Source organism: Rhizophagus irregularis, chromosome 28 (genome assembly GCF_026210795.1).
Source record: "Rhizophagus irregularis chromosome 28, complete sequence".
Classification (NCBI taxonomy): Eukaryota; Fungi; Glomeromycota; class Glomeromycetes; order Glomerales; family Glomeraceae; genus Rhizophagus; species Rhizophagus irregularis.
In genome coordinates, this window is record NC_089456.1 from 1,618,218 (window position 1) to 1,638,561 (window position 20,344).

A 20,344-nucleotide genomic window follows, 5' to 3' on the forward strand; every position below is an offset into this window, starting at 1 on the left:
TAATAAAAATGATGATAATAAAAAAAATAGTGCTAACACAATGTCAATAATAAAAGGTAAGCAAATTATCTATTGAGCTCCTTTTTAGATAATAAATTAACGTTTTTTACCTTTGTTTCTATAGACGAAGATGAAGTATATAATAATCCAAATCTTCATTCATCGGAGGAACAAGATGAATTTGAAATTCCTGATGGTTCACCTATTATTTAATATTATTAATAATATAATAAAATATTAAAATGTTATTTATTTATTTATTAATTTATTTATTTTTTTTTTGGATGGATTTTAAATTATTTTTACAAATTTTATTGATAGGAATATCGGTCAATTATTATTTTATTTTGAATTATTTAAACACTAAGATTAGAGTATTATGTAGTTTCTTAGTTTGTAATTTAAATAATTCTTTTTTTTTTTATATTAAACTTAACCATTTATTAAATAAAAATATTTACAAATGAATTATTTATATACTACAAAATATTATATGGACGCCGTATGATTTGTAAAATATATTAATTTTAAGTATTAATATGGTATTTATTTAATAAGTATTTTAATTAAAAAAGTTATTAATCTTACTTATTCATTATTTCTAAAACATTTTCGCATCTTTTGCATAATTCACCTTCTGTTTGTGCATTATAATTCCAACATCTAGGACATTTAAATAAAGAAGCCCTTTTAATTATGATCTTACAAATTCCACCAGACAAATCAACTTTTTTAGTATATATCAAAGTATTATTTGAACAATTCTCAATCATTTCCAAAGATGAAGATATTGTTGCATCTGAAGTTATAAAAATAGATTTTAAATCTAATAATTTAATACAAAAAGGATGATTAGAAAATAAATTAAAGTTTTTTTAATGAACAATAATATGTATTACATTACCATGATTTTGTAATAAATGTAATAATTCTGAAGAATTTACATATAATTCTACATTAGCCTCTAAAGAACTTTTTATAAGTCTATGTAAATAAAAATTTTAAATGTTATTTTTTTTAAAAAAAAATGGATAATCAAATAAATAAAATCAAAATATTAAAGCATACTTGTCTTTTCTGGCAGCTTCTAGCAACTGATTTACTTCACCTCTTAAATGTTTTAAAGTATTCCACTCTTGTTGCAAAAGTTGATTATTCCATTTTTCATCCTATAATTAGTGAATATAATTAATTTTTTTTTAAAAAAAAAAAGAATTAGAAAAATTAAATAAATTACGTACCAAATCATACCACCCTAACTTAAACACACTATCATTTTCCTTAGGCCTAATGTTTTTATAATTATCATAAATTTCTTCTGCAAGATACGGAACTATTGGTGATAATGATATAGTATATATATTTAAAATCTATAAAAAATAATTTCTGGTTAGTAATTTTTATATAAATAAAAATACAATTAATGATTATAACTTACATGGTAAAGAACGGTTAGAACATTTCTTCTACTTTGACTTGTTATATGATCAGCATATAATCTATCTTTTACAATATCAAAATAAAATGCCGATAACAATACATTTGAGAGATTATTTAATGCTTGAACGACTATAATTTATATTTATTAGTGGAATAATATTATAATTAATAGGTTTTTATTAATGTAGAACGTAAAAAAACAATATTTTTAAAATACCTTTATTAAATGCATATTCATCATAAAAGATCTTAATATTTTTTCCAAAATTATAGGTTTCATGTAACATATATTTATCAATCTATTGATAAAAAAAAAACAATCAAATTAGCTCTTAATCATGACTATAAAATTATTAAATAAATTTACTAACCAAATCAAGTTCCTCATATTCAACTAATTGATTATATTTAAAATTATTTAAATTACCTAACATAAATCTTGCTGTATTACGATATTTTCGAATATTTTCTCCAACTTGACTCATGATATTTTTTCCTATATTAATATCATTAACATACTCTGATGATGCAACCCACAATCTTAATACATCTACTCCATATGCTGGCTCATTCTATTATAATAAACTAATTAGTAAAAAATATAAATTTATTATAATGTGTTGCTAATTATACTTACCTTTCCACCCTTAATTACAGTACTAGGATTTATAACATTTCCCAATGATTTTGACATTTTTTGACCTTGTTCGTCCATAACAAATCCATGTGTAATTAACGTTGAATATGGAACTTTATCATTAATGGCCACTAAATAAAAAAAAAATTTTTTAATTAAACTTGATCTAAATAAATAAAGATAAAATTTTAAAATTAATTATTTACCTGATGTCAATAATGAAGATTGAAACCATCCACGATGCTGATCACTTCCTTCCAAATATAAATCCGCAATTGTCTTAAAATCCTTTCTATAAAAATCAATAAATTTCAGTAAATAAAAATTAAAATATACAAATACGTTGTAAAATTAAAATTTATTTACTTTTTAGTTTGTTCCAAAATAAAAGTCCATGAAACTCCACTATCAAACCATACATCCATTGTATCATTTCCCTTTCTATACGTTTTACCTAAGATAATTTTAATAAAATGAAAATCAAACATTTATTTATTTATAATTTAAATGAAATTATTTTTAAAATTATAATTAGTTATAACTACCATTATTTTTATATTCAGATGCAAGTAATTCTTGATCATCAAGCTTCCACCATCCATCTGATCCATGTTTTTTGAAAATTTCAATGATATGTTCTACAGAAGAATCTGTTAACAGAGGAACATCTGTTTCTGATTCATAAAAAACAGGAATAGGAACTCCCCAAGATCTTTGACGTGAAATACACCATTCACTTCGTGATAAAGTGAATTGTTCTAATCGATATCGTGCTATAATAAAAAAAAACAAAGTGAATTTTATTTTAATAAATTTAAAGTAAAAAAAAATATAAATACATAAAGTATCTTACCAGATTTAGGTACCATTTTAACATCCTCAAGTAATTCAATGGCTCGTTGTTTAATAGCTTCAACATTGGCAAACCATTGAGGTGTAGCTCTTAATATAATTGGCTTCTTTGTTCTCCAATCATAAGGATATTTATGCTTAAACTTTTCTTCTTTAATCAAACTATTCCTTTTTTTTAAATATTCTATTACCGCCAACGTTCCATCTGTTAGCACCGATTTACCTTCAAATGTAGATTCACCTACTTCTGAAGTAAATATACCATATTCATCAACTGGACAAAATGTTGGAATATCAAATTTTTTACAAGCTTCATAATCTTCCATTCCATGACCTGGTGCTGTATGAACTAACCCTAAAAAAATTAAGATCTTTTAAGAATTGTCATAAATAGATCATGTATATTTATTATTTTTTTAATATCTACCTGTACCAGATTCTTCAGTAATATGAGAAGCATCAATAATCTTACATTGCTTTTCACTTATTGGATGTATATAAGTTGTTCCAATAAGTTGCTGACCTAATAAAAAATTATTTGATTTTGTTAAATTAAATGAAAAAAAAAACGTGTAAAAAAGTAGTTCATAAAAATATATAATTACCCTTAAACGTAAATTTGACATTCAATTCTGTTCCAAGAATTTTTTGTAATGCATCTAACCTTTTGGTTGCAATTATATAATTATTTTGTATCGTCAATATATCGTTATTTGGACAAACAATTGAATATTCTATATTTGGATTTATTGCAACAGCCTAAATTAAATCAATTTCGTTAATTATAATCAAAATAATTAAGTTAAGTATTGATTCGATAATTTTTTAAACCTGATTCGCAGGAAGAGTCCATGGAGTTGTTGTCCATATCAGTATGTATAAATTATCTTTTAATCCTTCTTGCGAATTTAAGGCTGAAAATAAATAAATAAAAAAAAATATTATTAATTAATTATAAAATTATAAAATTTTTTAGGTGGAACATTCTTAATGTTTACTTGAATTAATTACAGGGAGCTTCACATAAACAGAATTGCTTTGATGGTCATCACGATATTCCAATTCTGCTTCAGCTAAAGCTGTTCTAAATAAAAAGATAAAAGGATAAATTTAAATATTTTATAAGACTAATTTACAAACATAAATTTACGTTTTATGACTACCTTGAAGAAGGAGACCAATATACGGGTTTATCTTGCCTGTAAATATATCCTTAAAAAAAAAAAGGTTCATAAATCTCTTTGGTAAAATGGTGATAATTTCTTAGAGTCATTACCTTTCTTCATCATGTTATGAAATACCTGTAACTGTCTAACTTCATATTCCTTGTCTAAAAATAACTTACTATTAAGATTATACCATCTGAAAATTAAGAATAAGTTGTATAAATTTTTATACCCAAAGTTCTATAAGGATTTTTCCAATCTCCCATTATGCCCCAACTAATAAATTCTTTTCTTTGAATTTCTAATGCTTCTAAAGCACTTTTTTTTGCTACATCACGAATTTGTAATGGTGTCAATGATGATTTATCAACGCCCTAAAAAATACATTATTGTATCAGAACTTTCTTATTAAAATTAATGATAAAGCAAATAACAATAATATTACTCTTAATTCCTTTAATGCTTTTAATTCAATTGGCAAACCATGACAATCCCATCCTGGAATGTAACTTGAATAATATTAGCATACATAAAATATATATGGAATGTTTTCTATATCAATTATGAAACTTACTTTACTTTATATCCATGTAATACTTTATAACGATTTATTATGTCTTTTAATATTTTATTTAACGCATGACCTTAATATAAAATTAAATAAATATTTAGATTTTATAAATAAATTAAAAAATTAAAATTAAATTGATGAAAATTACCTATGTGTAAACTTCCATTAGCATAAGGTGGTCCATCATGTAATATAAACATTTCTTTTGGATTATTTTCTATCTAGTATAGTGATCAATAACAAGTTTAATATCTAAAACAAAAAAAAAGGAAAGGAAAGAAACAAGTATTAAAAAAAAAGAAAATCTTAAATACCTGCCATTTGTACAAATCTTTAGAGCATCGATCTTGAAATAAAATTTCTCTATTAGCAGCATCAGCCCTTAATGGAAAGTTTGTTTTTGGTAATAATAAAGTATCACTATACAATTTACTTAAATCATTATTATTTACTTTACTTTTTTTTGACGATTCATCAATTATTTTTGAAGAAAATTTATTTAATAAAAATATCCTTGAAAATTTTAATGTAAATTTATCAGGAAAATAATTTCTTTTTCGTAATAAATTATGATGAAACATAACTAAATTAAATTTATTAATCAAGAAGAAAAAGATCTTGTCGATCAGCAAAAAAAAAAAAAATTTCACAACTGAAATAAGTACTTGATTTTTTTATTTGGTGTCCAAATCCGGATGTGATTTTCAATTTCTTGTATTTCCCTACTGAACGTATCAACTTTTTTGCATAATTTTCTAATACATACATCTATAAATTTCGCATTCTGTATGAAAATATATTTTTATTTTTTTTTAAAAAAAAAAAAAAAAATTCCGATTAAAGACACGTATATTTAAATTTTACTATCCAGTGGGAATTGAAATAATGCTTTATAGCGGTGCCAAAGAAATTATTTTATCATTAAATTCCGATTTTAATTGCCGACTTTTTTTTTAAAAAAACCCTATATTAAGCAAATATGATTGATGAATTATGATTGGGAATTTGTGGAAAAAGAGTAGTTTGATAAAGGAGAGGACGATTAAAGCATAAAAAAATGAAATTTGGAGTGTATTTACAGTATAATCGATTAAGGAAGAGATTCTATAACTATTTGTTACAATTTTCTACGATCACTGTATTATGGCTGACCAGCTGATTACCATTTGATAAATTCATAAATTTTGATTACATATTCATTTTATTAAAATAAAATAATTGTATATCTACTTTCAAACTAAGCTCCATTGTATTTTATCCATTAATTCTTTTGGTAAATATAAGTTTCAACGGATCTTAATAAAAATTGAGGTTCTAATAATAATTTGTACTTATCAATGCTATTTTTGGGGGGAGTCAAATTATATTTGAGCATTTTAATAAAAAATAGAAATGTAAAAAGAAAAATTTTGTCCAAAAAAATCGATTAAATGGCTTATTTATAAAAAAGGGACCTAAGGATAGGATCTGCGCCAAAAAAAATTTAGAAAAATTTCATTTCAAATAATACATAGAAATAGAGAATTCAATTATTTCAATTATTTTGCTTGTTTTTTTTTGGTTTACTAATTTTAGGTCTTTTTGTTTACAAAATGAATCTATTAATCACAAAGTAGTATAATATAATCAATATATTCCATTCTTTTTAATTCCTTCAACTAATTAAATAAATTAGTTTTTATAACTTTACACTCAGAATTTTCGGTAAACTATAATGTATTTTAAGTATTTATTTATAAAAATGTAAAAATATTTATTATAGCGATAAGCATGTCTAAAAATAGTTTATTGTGTTTATTTTAAACTCGTTTGTATAACTGTTACATAACATTCAGATCATACTAAAATTCAAATTTATGTTACACTATTTAATTTGTTTCCAGGATTTTTAAAATTTAATTTTTTTTTTAAAAAAAAAATTTCATTTTTCCAATTTATTTATTTTAATAATAAAATAAAAAAAAAAGTTTTCATTTTAAACTTTTATAATAAAGATTGCATTATGTCTACTATTCGATGGGAATTAATTAATGCAACAACTAATAGAGCATATTCGTTAATTGATTATAATATTCACACTGATATACACAAACAACATGAATTTCGAAAACAATTTATTCTTGATGATAAACTTCTTACAGATGATGAAAAAACTGAAGCAATAAATTATATTACTGAAACTTATGACCGAAATAAAATTCTTTCTAACTCAGGAATAAAAAGAATTTGTAAAAATTGTAATCAAGAATGTTTAGCAACATTATATTGTGAATATTGTGTTCGAAATTATTTAAAAGCAAATTTTAAAAATTGGACATCCGGAAATAATGATATTGATAATTTAATACAGAAATGTCAATCGGAAGCACTTATGCCAAATAAAGTAGTTGAATGGATTCCATATAATAATCTAATAAATATTAAATATCTAACAAAAGGTGGATTCTCCGAAATTTATACAGCAAATTGGATTGGTGGAAAATATAAGGAATGGAATTCTAATGAACAGCAATTAGAAAGGATTGGAACTCTTGCAGTAATACTTAAAAAATTAGAAAATGTTGAAAATGCAAATCAAAGTTGGTTTGAAGAGGTATATATCATTATATTTTAAATTTTTTAAGAAATTTAAAGTTTTTTTATATTAACAATGGTATATTATCATTTAGGCCAAATCACATTTAACTGTAGGCAATAAAACTCCTACTATTGTCAGTTGCTTTGGTTTAACACAAAACTTATCAAATGGAAATTACATGCTTGTAATGAATAAAATGGATATGGATTTAAGAAAATATTTACAACAAAATTATATTCGACTCACATGGAAAGAAAAAATCAGAATTATTTTTGAAATAATTAATGCACTTTATTTTATTCATCTTGAAAAGGCAATTCATAGAGATTTGCACTCTGGAAACATATTATATTCACAATATAATGATAGATGGTATATTAGTGATCTTGGATTTTGTGGACCTGCTGATAAATCATCAAAAAGTATATATGGAAATCTTCCTTACATAGCACCCGAAGTTATTAATGGAAAAGAATATACTTTTGCATCTGATATTTATAGTATTGCAATACTTATGTGGGAAATTTCATCTGGATATTCACCATTTATTGATTATAAGCATGATGATTATAATCTTGCAATGGATATTATTAATGGCATGAGACCAGAAATTATGTCAGATATTCCTTTAGAATATAAAAGTTTAATGGTACAATGTTGGGATGCTAATCCATTAAAAAGACCTGACATTAAATTTCTTCGGGATGAAGTAAAAAAAATTCATTTATCCTATCAAAATATGCCAAATGAATTTTTCCAGTCAAAAGCAATGAATAATTTTGAAATAAAAACTAGCACAAATTATATAAGCAGCAGATTATTTACGAGCAAAGTTCATCAATTTGAAAATTTACCCGAACCAAAAAATGCAACAGAAGGTATTATTTATTAAGTTTTTTGTTTATTGATTAAGATATTGATGACATTACTAATTTTTTTTTATTTAAATGATTATACTCTTTATAGAAGAACAAGAAGGTTAACTTTTTAATTGCTATTTTATTAACTATTATAATAATTTATAACCTATTTTCTTATTTTTTAAATAGCGTTTCATAGTAAAACATATGATTTTAGTATTCCTGATAATAGTAAGTATTTATTGAGATTTTCATTTGATGAAATATTTATTAATCAAATTTTCGTTTTTTAGTTGAAGATTTTAATAATTCAAACGATCAGACATCAAAAATAAATAGTATTTTTAAAGGTAATTTATTTATATATTCAAATTTTTGAAATAATGATACAAAATTTATCTCGATTTTAGGTGATAGTAAAAGATTATCTAAAGTATTTAAAAGATTACAAATAAGTTCAAAGAATGGTAAGTAATATTATTCTAAATTAGTAAATTTTAATCGTTTATTAAGCAATATTTATTATAATCTTACTTACTTATTTATTTAAAAATTTAGACTTTCCAATTGAGCATAAAAAAGAAACAATGCAACAAATGAAAGGATCAGTTAACGGCAAGTAATTTTTTTTTTTTGCTTAAATTTTTCATTTTATTTTGCAATGTTTAAATTAAAAATTTTTGTCCTTTTATAGATGATGACGAAATACATAATAATCCAAATCTTCATTCAGAAGATCAAGATGAATTTGAGATTCCCGATGGTTAGTTTCTTAATATTTTTCTATTTTTCTAATATTGTTTAAATAATAATATCTTAATTACTAATTTATATTAATATGTATTCTTTTTTTAGATGGATTTTAAAATAACAAACGATATTGGAAATTTTATTTTGAATTATTTAAACACTAAGACTAGAGTAGTAAAATATTTTACGCGTTTCTTAGTTTGTAATTTAAATAATTTTTTTATATATTATATATTATCAATAAATTTAAAACTCTCATCACTGATGATTTTATATTGCTTTTTGACCACCATTTTTCCAAAGTTGTGATAAGCTGAATAACTTATAAATCTAACTAGTTGAAAACAAATTCGTTGGCGTATAATCTTAACATCCTTTTACAAGTCTAAATTGGATTGAATTTTTTCATGGAAAAGTGCATATCTCACGTGATTATATAATGTTGGATGTAAATATAAAATTTATATTACTTCATTTCTAGACTTTAATTAGTTTTTTAACATTGAGATTGACAGGAACTCAGGATTTTAATTTTTGGAATTATTTGCTTTTAAGATTTTTGATCATCAAAATCACGAACCATTAGCCGAAAATCCAGAAAAAATAGTAATTGCCACAGTTCTTTTATTGGTATTTCGCGATCAAAATATAATTACCGAAAATAATCATCCAGATCATATGATTAACCATCTCTTTCTACATTTCTAATTTCTTCATCTATTTTTATTTAATTCAACATCATCTTCTGCAACTTCTGATAATTCTGAAATTGTACCTTCTTCCTATCTTTTTTCTTCATTACTTTCTTCCACTGCAGAATCATATGATGAATTTATTTCAAATATTTTTCTGTAATTTTTAAATTTATGTATTTGTGTACTTTTTAGGTCTTCTCTGTTTTTAAAAAACATAAACCATGCACATAATTATTTGCTCCATATTCTTTTGAATATTTTTCTAACACTCCTACTTTATCTATATAGTTCGTCCTCTTTATCTATCTATATTTTTATCAATTGCATTGATCTCTTTCCACTTATTGTGTTATCATCACATTTCTTTATACCACTTAAAGTATCTACCTCCTAATCTAATGCCAAAATTTCTTTGTTCAAACTTTTCTTTATATTCTTCTTTTAACAATCTCCACTCTTACTGACTGATATTTGATAAACTTCTTCATTTTCTAACTATCCAAAAATCACTTAAATTCTCCATAACATTTTCACTAGAACACCACTTAAGAATATTGAGAAAAAGAGATTGGTACAGATGAGTCAGATGATGGTATCGTCCTGATTATTAGATTTAATCGGAATATCGGTCACTTTCTTTTCACAAGATTTACGTTTCACATACTTTTAATCTTAATTGGTGCTCAACTCCTTCCTATTTTTGATAGTCGATTTTCCTTTTCAGATTTTTCTTGGGAATTTGTAGCTTTTTTTAAATTTTTATTTAACCAACGGTGGTGTGATAGTAGTTTTTGTTTTTAATTTGTTTCAATTAATGAACCATTAACGAAATAATTCTAACATTTCATGATCTTTTTTAGACTTTTTTTTGTAGGATCTGGCCCTGATTTCTAAACATGGATCCTGGGTAAAGTTTTCAAACCCTTTGAAAACTTTATTAAAAATCATTATATTAGCATTTTTTTTTCTATCTGTAGAAAACTGACTCTGAACTTTAAAATCTGGCAAGTTTTCATCACATTATTTTAAAAAAGATTTTATTAACTTATTATTTTTTGTAGGAAACCAGCGGCCAATTTTTAGCATTAAGTTTGAATTCATCAAAATGGATTATTACTTTTTTAAAGAAATTAGAAATATCTTGTTTTAACATTTTTATCTTTATTTTATAGAGATTTCAGATGGAGTTTTTGAAAAATGAAAATACTAAATTTTTGCACTATGTATTACAAAACTTTTTTTTTTTTGTTCCTTTTTTTTAAAGAAAGAAAATTATATTAAATAACTGAATGTTTCTATCTTTTAGGCTTTGGATGGATCCTGCCATAAAGAGTTTTCATTATTAAGCTTTATTGTAAATGACACTAAAAGGATATATATTCCTAATGATAATTCATTCTCTGATGACGATCTCCTTAATATGTATCAATTTTAAATATATGTTTTACTTATACTTATTATAACCATATTGTACCAAATATTAGTTATAAGGTTTATATAAAATTTTGACTTGGTCACGATTTAAAACTTTCTGCATAGTATACAGCTTTACCTAAAAAAACGGATATTAATTTATAAATCACATACTGTATAAAAAAAAAATTTTCAATAAAAAATAAATAGTCATTTTTAGAATAAGTAAATGTATAAAGAAACTTTAATTATTTAGTTATAATAATAACTGAATTAGGGTTTGATTAGTCCGGTCCGGTCCGGTCCCAAAAAGACCGGTCTTTCAACCTGGACCGGACTGGAACTGGACTGGACGATTTAAATTTAAGAAATTTGTATGATTTTAAGACCTCTAAATTACGCAACGTTTTTATTAAAACAGTTAACGTTGTGAAACGTTTTTTTAACAAATAAAAAACGTTTTTCGCAAACGTTCTTAATTATTCAAAAGCTTACTAATTTCTTCATGAAGAAAGTCATTTATTTGTTGGAAACATATTTTCTTAAGTAACAATAAAATTACTATTCATCAATTCTTCCTTCTATTTCATTATTTATAAACAGGTTAAGATTAAATTTTCCAATATACATCATACATATAAATATATTTACACAATTTATTTTCTCTGCGAATTCTTTAATTTAGAATATCAGCTTAAGATAAAGAATAAAATCTTCAATTTCACATTTATTACACACGAAATAAGAAAATAAATAATTTATTTAAAGTATATACAAATATAAAATAATTATGTAGTTTCAAAAGTGAGATCCAATCTTTAGAACAAAAGTGAAAATATTTAAAAATAATAAACCTGTAGAATTATTAAACTGGCTATTTCATCACCAAAATCTATTATTTAAATAGAGTTAATATCATTTTTCTCAGAAATTATAAAGATTATAAAAATATATTGTAATTACATAACCTCTTAACATCCAAATCAAGTAATTGTGAATCTTGATGACCAACTGGATTAATGAAAGTTAATATTAAATTAATAAATATTTGATAACTAAATTTAAAACAATACCTTCGTTTTTTTCTTCTTGAATAATAAAGGAATTAACAGGAATTGGTAAATTGCTAAATGTAAATGGTCGGCTAGTATATACACAGTGAAATTCGATAAACCGGATCTTCGATAAACCGGATTTGGCCCTAAACCGGACTTTTTTGCTGGAACCAAATCACGTATATTAAAATAGTTTCGATATACCGGAGTTTACTAGTAAAAGCTCGATATTCGATATAACGGATCAATTTTCTAACCAGCTATAGTAAAAATGATTCGATAAGCCGGATCACGTGATAATTAACCAATAAAATTTAAGTAACGTGATGCGGTAAATCTTAATTTTGGCCAGAATTATAAAAATCTTAATTCCGGCCGAAGTTATATATTACTTATATATTCAATTAAAAATATTTTATATTCATTTTCAATTTAAAACTAAGATGAAAAATTAAAATATAGTGTATCTTAATTTTATTAGCATGAATTCTCTAAAAAAATTCAGTATAATAGATTTCCAATATATCGAAATTTTTTCGCTATACCGGATATCCCGATAAACCGGATATTTTTAGTGGAACCGATAGATCTGGTTTATCGAATTTCACTGTGTATAGCATCAGGATCCTTCTCATATGAGGTTGAAATGTTTGGAATTTCTCTATCAGCTTCTTCAAATATAGCTTTAATTTCTCTTCCACTATGATCATAATCACTCATCAAGTCGTTCCAATATGAAAATATTTTCCTTAATTCATCTGCTTTTGGTCTATGTTTTAGATTAGCATCCATACATTTATAAGCCAATTTCCTGTAAATTTCAGGAGTTCTCTTTCCAAATTCTGGCCTAAGTCCATTACATATATCTAATGCTAAATTATAATTATGTTTTTTATCATAAAAAGGTGGCTTTCCAGATGACAACTCAGCCATAATTACACCAAAACTATAAATATCAGATGATGGTGTGTACGGCTCATTGTTCAAAACTTCTGGTGCAATATATGGTAATACGCCATATACTTTATCATTTAATTTATGTTCATTTGCTGGACCAGATAACCCAAAATCTGAAATATATGATGATTTATCTTTTTGTAATATATTTCCACTGTGCAAATCTTTATGAAGGTATCCTAATCCATGTATATTTTCAAGGTCAATTGCTACATTTAGTAACCAGTAAATTTTATCCTTCCACAAGAAATTTTTAAAATTATGTAAAATATTTCTTAAATTTCCTTTATTCGCAAATTCCATAATTATCATAAATTTCCTGGTTTTCGGGTCCTTGGTCATTCCATAGAATGTTAGCAAATAAGCTTTATGGTTTAAACAAATATTCCAATATATCTTAAGCTGTAATATACTGTATATTAATATTTTAATTGTAAATAATAAGTAAAATACATATTTGTATAAATAAATATATAATACCTCATTAAGATACTCAATTGATATATTTTGTGATCCACTTAACTTTTTCAAAGCAACTTCTGTAGGTTTCCATCCTAATTTACCATCCATCCATATTGCAGAATATACTTTGGAAAATCCACCTTCACCAATTTGTTTTATATTTATAAACCTCTCGAATGGTACCCATTCAAGGAAACAATAATTATAATTTCTTACATTATACATTGTATCTTTTATAAACTTATCAACATCGAGAACTTCACTAGTCCATCCATCAATCATATAATGAGGATCACATTCATTACACCATAATTCTTCAGTAATTGTTTTATTACAATAAGGACAAACTTCATGTTTATTATTTGGTGTATCTTTGCAATACACTAAAAAAAAAATTAGTAATTATTTTATTTATAAAAAAAATTTATTCTAAATATACTACCTTTATTATTCATATTTTCTTCAAAATATGAAGAAACATTAGACGAATTAATGGCATTTGGTAAATCATTAAATGAAAATATTTGGCTAATATGTGTAGAAATGGAATTCCTTCCATATGAAATTGGGATATTTGGTATTTCCTTATCAGCTTCTTTAAATATAGATTCAACTTCCTTTCCTTTATAACCAAAAATTTGACCATTAATAGAATGATACCAAAATATTAGTATCTTAATTAATTCATCTGCTTTTGGTCTTTGTCTCGGATTAGGATTCATACAACTATAAGCTAATTTCTTATAAAATTCAGGAGTTCCTTTTCCAAATTCTGGCTTGAGCCCATTACATATGTCTAGTGCCAAATTTATATCATATTTTCTATCATAAAAAGGTGGTTTTCCAGATGACAATTCGGTCATAACTATACCAAAACTATAAATATCGGAAGATAATGTATATGGTTTTCCATATAAAATTTCAGGAGCAATGTACGGTAATACGCCATATATTTTATTATCCGGTTTTTGTTTGTTTGCTGGTCCAGTTAAACCAAAATCTGAAATATAGCCATTAGTATAACCATAACAACCGTTATTACAAATTAAAACATTCCCGCTATGAAGATTTTTATGAGAATATCCTAATTTGTGTAAATTATTAAGCCCTAAAATTAAATGACCTAAAATTCTAATTTTACCACCCCACAAAATTTTGTTAAATTCGTTCAAAAGAATACTTCTCAAACTTCCTCTACTCGCAAACTCGATAATCATCATAAATTCTTTAGTTACTGGATCTTTAGTCAATCCATAAAACTCCAGACAAAAATTTTCTTCTAAACAAACATCCCAGTGTATTTTAAGCTAAATGATTTTAGGTAAATTAATAAAAAAAAAAATACTTATAATTTTAAAATATAAAATATAAAATACCTCATTTAAATATTCAGTTGACATTTCATGTGAACCATTTAATCTTTTCAAGGCAACTTTAATTTGTTTAGGATTTGATTTTATCCAATTTCCATATTCATATTTATAATTTGCTTTTCCATCTATCCATGTTGCAGAATAAATTTTGGAAAATCCACCTTTGCCAATTTGTTTTATATTCGTAAACCTATCAAATGGTATCCATTCAAGCCATGATCCGTATTTTCTTGTGTACATCGTATCTTTGATGAATTTATCAATATCGGGATTTCCACTTGTCCATCCTTCAATTATCTTATATGGGTCGCATTTTTTACACCATAATTTTTCAATAAACGGTCGGTTACAGTAAGAACAATATTTATGCTTGGTGTTCATCAAGTTGGAATTTATATCTGTGTTATTTAATTTAGACACTATTGATTTTTTAATGTATTAAATATTTTAGATATAAAAATTACAAAGAAGTATGGGCGTTTGATAATATATACACCTTTTTTACTTTAAAAGGTTAGTTTGAAATCGATCGTAACGTTACATAATCACATTAAACATTAAATGAAAAACTTGTTTGATTCGCAAATGGCGCAGTATAAATTTAATGGTGGCGAAGCAAAAGTATGAAAATGCGTATGCAATAAATAAGAACATTTATTTCTATATTAATGACTAATTGGCAGTCTGGCATAATTAAAATTTAGTTGGCCATTATAAGTTATGAGTAATTCATTTTGTTGTAAAAATATAAAAAATATAGAAATATCGAAAAATTATAATAATGAAAAGATTTTATAAAAATTGAAATTTAATTTTATCAATTATGTTCTTTATAATCAAAATAGCAAACTACATATAAAAAATCTAGATAATTATTTAATCATAGATCAGATGAATTACATAATTTTACAACAAAAGAACAAAAAAAATATAAATATATTCAATTGCAAGCATCGGTTTCGAGAAATAGTAGTGATGCTGACTTAATTGAACCCAAAAATTAGGCTTAGCTATTTATTGCAATCGATAAAAAGTTATAGTTATACTAAGTTTTGTATAAATGTATTTGATGACAGCACATTTCATAATTGGTTTCGCTATAATAATAATGTATAAAAATTTTAAATAAAAATTTCTAAAAAAATTTTTATTTGTTAAAATAAAGTATTAAAAAGTATAATGTACGTAAATCTTAGTGAATTGCCTTCTTAACAATATCCAATTATTTCTGAATACGCAAAGATTAGGCAATCGTGACTGCAGTGGATCCGCAGTTGGCGCAGCATACATCGTTTTAAATTTCCGCACGTGATTGAGTGCGCGATGTTTCATACTATTATTTTATCTTATATATAAGATCGTATATGACTTCATAGGTTGCGCACAAGACTTTATGAATAATGTGCGCTCCATCCGCGCATACAAAAATAATCTGAATTTCCAACACTGAATTCGTGAATCGCCTTTGAGCATTGTAATGTTTCTATAAATATTATTCAATTAAATGCTTAATCAATTTAAAACGTGAACAACTCACTGTAAAAATACAGTTTCAGAATACACAATATAAATGAACGAGGGATTTTTGAAATAACAAAATTTATGAGTCTATTGGTACAATCTTTTATAATAAGTAATGTTGAATTTAATATAATTCTTTATAGCTAGTAAGTCGTTATGAATAAAAATTTTCAAGCCAAAATGTTGTTCACCTGACATCGAAATGCGCCTTACTTGTATAAATACAAATTATAAGCCACCTTATGATAATCATAAGACAAATAAAAACTGTGGATAATTCAGCAAAATATTAATTTACATTTCATGGTAAGAAACAATGAGAATACTGTATTTAAATGAGAAAATTACTACTGGGTGGTAATTATTTTACGCTTTTCAAACGAACCGATCTATTTCAAAGATGATCAGCAGATGATTAATCAATCAAGTTTACCTATTACATCAGGGAGAGGTTTTAAATATCAGTTTGTGTTTTTTAACTTTTATTTTTTCCATTTTTGAAAATATTGTCTGAAATCTGTCCAGAATTTTTTCATGTCCAGTATTTGTTTTTATTTGTCCAAAATTTCTTCATGTCCAGAATTCATCCAGTTTTTCTGCACATGAAAAATTCCGGAAAGTGGAATTAGATCATTACCAGACATTTTCCAGACATTTTCTGAATCGCATGACACAGGGACAATTTCCAGACATTCCTTTTTCATAGAAAGTACTATTACAAAATATGTATTTATTAAGTTTAATAATTTGTATATAGCCACTTTATTTATAAAGATAAATGAATGTTCATATGTTCATATATGATATTACTAAATAATTAATATGTTTTCTTTACATAATCATAAAATCCTATATATAAATCACTATAACTTTGTACTTTAATATTATACAACCTAAATACCTTCACTTCATCTTTCATATCAAATAAATCCTTATCATAAATTAGATCATTATAAATTTTAATAGCCAAATACTTGATTCTTTTCTTTTCCATAATATATTTTTTTATATAGAATAAAATATCATCACCTTCCCTATTATAAATTGTCAATTTATTAATAAAAGTATTTTGAATACCTTTTAAGAGTAATCCAAAATCTTTCTTTTTAATGTGAAGAGTTAAATTTAAATATTCTAATCTAGAAGGAAGAATTTGTCTTAAATTTTGTAGTAGGAATGAATTACAATTATTAATATTACTATTTGGCACTAATGATATAATGATATTGATAGAAAGATAATTAAGACTTTGTTTAATATTTTCAAATAAATTTAATAATATTGGATGAATAATTTGATTTTTAAATTCATTTAAATCAAAAAATTTGATATTTTTACAGTATTTTGTAATACATTTTAATAATAATTTTTTTTGTGATAAATTTCCAAATATACGGTACCCAAAATTTTCTAAATAAACACCAAATTTTTGTAACAATAATTGTAATAGCTCAATTTGTAAAATCTCTCTTATAAATAAAGATTTTATTTTAAGCGGTTTAGTTAAATTAATAATTTGTTGAATAAAATTATTATTTAAATTATAACAATTAATAATATGAACAGATCCTAAAACATTTAATTGTCCAAATATCTTATCTAAATTAATTATATTTTCAAAATTGATGCAATAAAATATGATAGTATTTAAAGTATTTGAAAAATTAAAATCTTCTGATAACAATAATGATTTATATAAAGGAAAATTTTGGTAGCCTAATACAATTTTTTTAAGATTTTGATGTAATTTAATTATTTGTAATATATTATTTTTAATTATTAATGAATGATCATTATCATATTCAATAGTATAAAGGTTTAAATTTCCAATATTGTGAATGAAATTTGTATTTTGTAAAATTAATTCAAGAAAATCATTAAGATAAGGATCATGAAAATGACGAGGAATGAACTCAATTTCAAAAGTATGTAAATTTACTTCATTTTCAATAATTATTTTAAATAATGACTTATGAACTAATCTTTTAAAATCAGTTTCTGAATTTAAAATAATAAGTTTTCTCAATTTTAAAGATTCAAACCATTTTCCAACAGAAAAAATAAGTTTATGTATATTCAAATATTTTATAAAACTAGGATAATTGAAAAGTGTACTAGAAGGTAATAATTTATCAATGCCATATTCATTTAATTTAGTTTTTAAATCTCCATTTAAATTATGTAAGTAAATTTCAATAAAGTTATAATTTTCGGTAGAAATTGAAAATGGGTCTTTCCATAATAATGGAATCGCTAAACGACACCATAATCTATTAACCAAAACACATGAATGTAAAGTTGAAAAATCATTTTGAAGATATTTTATAATATCATATGTTAATTCAAGTAAATCTCCCGAAAATATTTTTGAGCATGACATATTATAAGCGAAGAGAGAAAAAAAAATGTTAAAGTGTATGACAAAATATTATTATGCAATTATATCATTTTTTCGGAATGGTAATTCCGAAATGTCACACAACTTGTGTCAATTAATTTTGTGTAACGTGTTCAAATAATCGGACGATTGCATCTTTGTGGGGGGACTTCATCTCACAAGCACAATATTTTGTATTTACAATTAAGAAAATATGATTAATATCATCGAATTTAAAGGTAACGAATGTTCATATTCTTTAAGCATATATACAACGGTTAGTGGACATTTTTTATCAAAAAAAAAAGCAAAGAACAAAGCGTTTTTTGAAAAAAACATTCAAATAAAATATTTAAGGAACGGTTTTTTTCATTTTTTTTTTATTAAAAAATTAGGACCCAGAAATATGTATAAAAGGGTCAGGTTTGAGTTTGCGTATTTTGAACTAAAAAAATCATGAAAATCTTTCCTTTTTTAGATTACTTTTGATAATTCCAGTCAGAATTTTATTTCCTATTATAGTATCCAACTGACATTATCATAATTCCGGCCCTGAAAAAATGCGTACAGCTCATAGTAAAAAATTTTTTTCATCACCTGACCCCTATATACATATTTCTGGGTCCTAAAAAATTTAAAACATTTTTTTATTAGAAAATTAAAAAAAAATCTAGTTTTTTTCTTTTTGCTAAAAAATTAGAAAAAATGAATATTCTTTTTTTTTTGGCGTAAATGGGCGTAAACAATGGAAAATTCTTAATATTAATTAATCATTGGAATCACATGCATTTCCGGCTGAAAATCCGGATCAGCTATGAAAAATTAGTAGTATTATAAAAATTTAAAAAAGTTGATTAGCCAGTTAATTTGAGATGGATCATCCATTAAATTATCCGGTAGATAAAAATTAGAAAGTTTTAACTAATTATTATTTTAAAACATAAAAGCACAATTTTTTATTAAAAAAATGTAATTTTAATTTTATTTTTTTTTTAAAAAAAATAAAAAATGATAATTTTTCGTGTCGTGTAAATAAAGATTTAAATAATTAACTAATAGTGCTCCAATTAATCCATTATTATTTTTATAGTATGAATTTATTAAAATCATACAGAAAAAAATGTTCCTGTTTATATTTATAGGCAGGAATGTGACGTCGTGGCTAGTACCGAATATCACAGGCCATAGTACCAGGTAGGACGATACCTCGTTGTAAGTTTTATTATTGCCTATACTGTATAGTTATTAATTCTATACGGTATATTTTTAGGATTAGGATTAGGATAGGATTTGGGTTAGAATTAATTAGGATTAGGGTTAGGGATTTGGGTTAAAAATTTGACTTTAAATATTAAGATTTGAAATAACTATACAGCATATATAAAAAATTATACTGTATAAAATAAAATACATACAATGGAGGTTATATCATACCCCATTGCGGCGGATTTATGAAATTTGGTAAAAACCCTGCTGCGCTCTTGGGAATTAAAATTGACTTACAGAAACATTAAGCTTTATTCCTAAAAAATGTCAAAACTGACGCGCCAATCACGCCATGATGCAATATTTATATACCCTGTAGTACCCTCATGTATAGTACCCCTCAAAAAAGAATGTGTTGATTTTATTATTTA

The 20,344-nt window shown here is 24.3% G+C and overlaps 4 protein-coding genes across 4 annotated transcripts; 1 reads left to right on the forward strand and 3 right to left on the reverse strand.

The window, feature by feature from the left end:
- Positions 1-584: 584 nt before the first annotated feature.
- Positions 585-5,247, reverse strand: OCT59_018997 (uncharacterized protein; the record flags this gene model as incomplete). The annotated part of the gene is made up of 23 exons (XM_066135745.1): positions 585-826; positions 905-984; positions 1,069-1,169; positions 1,242-1,370; positions 1,439-1,569; positions 1,658-1,739; positions 1,812-2,012; positions 2,078-2,208; positions 2,284-2,369; positions 2,444-2,531; positions 2,623-2,850; positions 2,931-3,284; positions 3,357-3,452; positions 3,535-3,688; positions 3,761-3,843; positions 3,928-4,013; positions 4,093-4,141; positions 4,206-4,259; positions 4,328-4,469; positions 4,541-4,604; positions 4,670-4,739; positions 4,815-4,887; positions 4,981-5,247. 23 exons carry the CDS (start codon positions 5,245-5,247, stop codon positions 585-587), a joined length of 2,991 nt encoding a protein of 996 aa, XP_066005006.1.
- Positions 5,248-8,191: 2,944 nt separating this feature from the next.
- Positions 8,192-8,970, forward strand: OCT59_018998 (uncharacterized protein; the record flags this gene model as incomplete). The annotated part of the gene is made up of 7 exons (XM_066135746.1): positions 8,192-8,222; positions 8,294-8,335; positions 8,398-8,454; positions 8,515-8,571; positions 8,663-8,719; positions 8,799-8,867; positions 8,960-8,970. The coding sequence occupies 7 exons, from the start codon at positions 8,192-8,194 to the stop codon at positions 8,968-8,970; spliced, it is 324 nt and encodes a 107-aa protein (XP_066005007.1).
- A 3,641-nt stretch (positions 8,971-12,611) lies between these two features.
- OCT59_018999 (uncharacterized protein) lies at positions 12,612-15,190 on the reverse strand (the record flags this gene model as incomplete). Its single annotated transcript, XM_066135747.1, has 5 exons — positions 12,612-12,864; positions 13,198-13,376; positions 13,455-13,819; positions 13,879-14,743; positions 14,813-15,190. 5 exons carry the CDS (start codon positions 15,188-15,190, stop codon positions 12,612-12,614), a joined length of 2,040 nt encoding a protein of 679 aa, XP_066005008.1.
- A 1,957-nt stretch (positions 15,191-17,147) lies between these two features.
- Positions 17,148-18,710, reverse strand: OCT59_019000 (uncharacterized protein; the record flags this gene model as incomplete). Its single annotated transcript, XM_025325538.1, has 1 exon — positions 17,148-18,710. The coding sequence occupies one exon, from the start codon at positions 18,708-18,710 to the stop codon at positions 17,148-17,150; it is 1,563 nt and encodes a 520-aa protein (XP_025180822.1).
- Between the last annotated feature and the right edge of the window lie 1,634 nt (positions 18,711-20,344).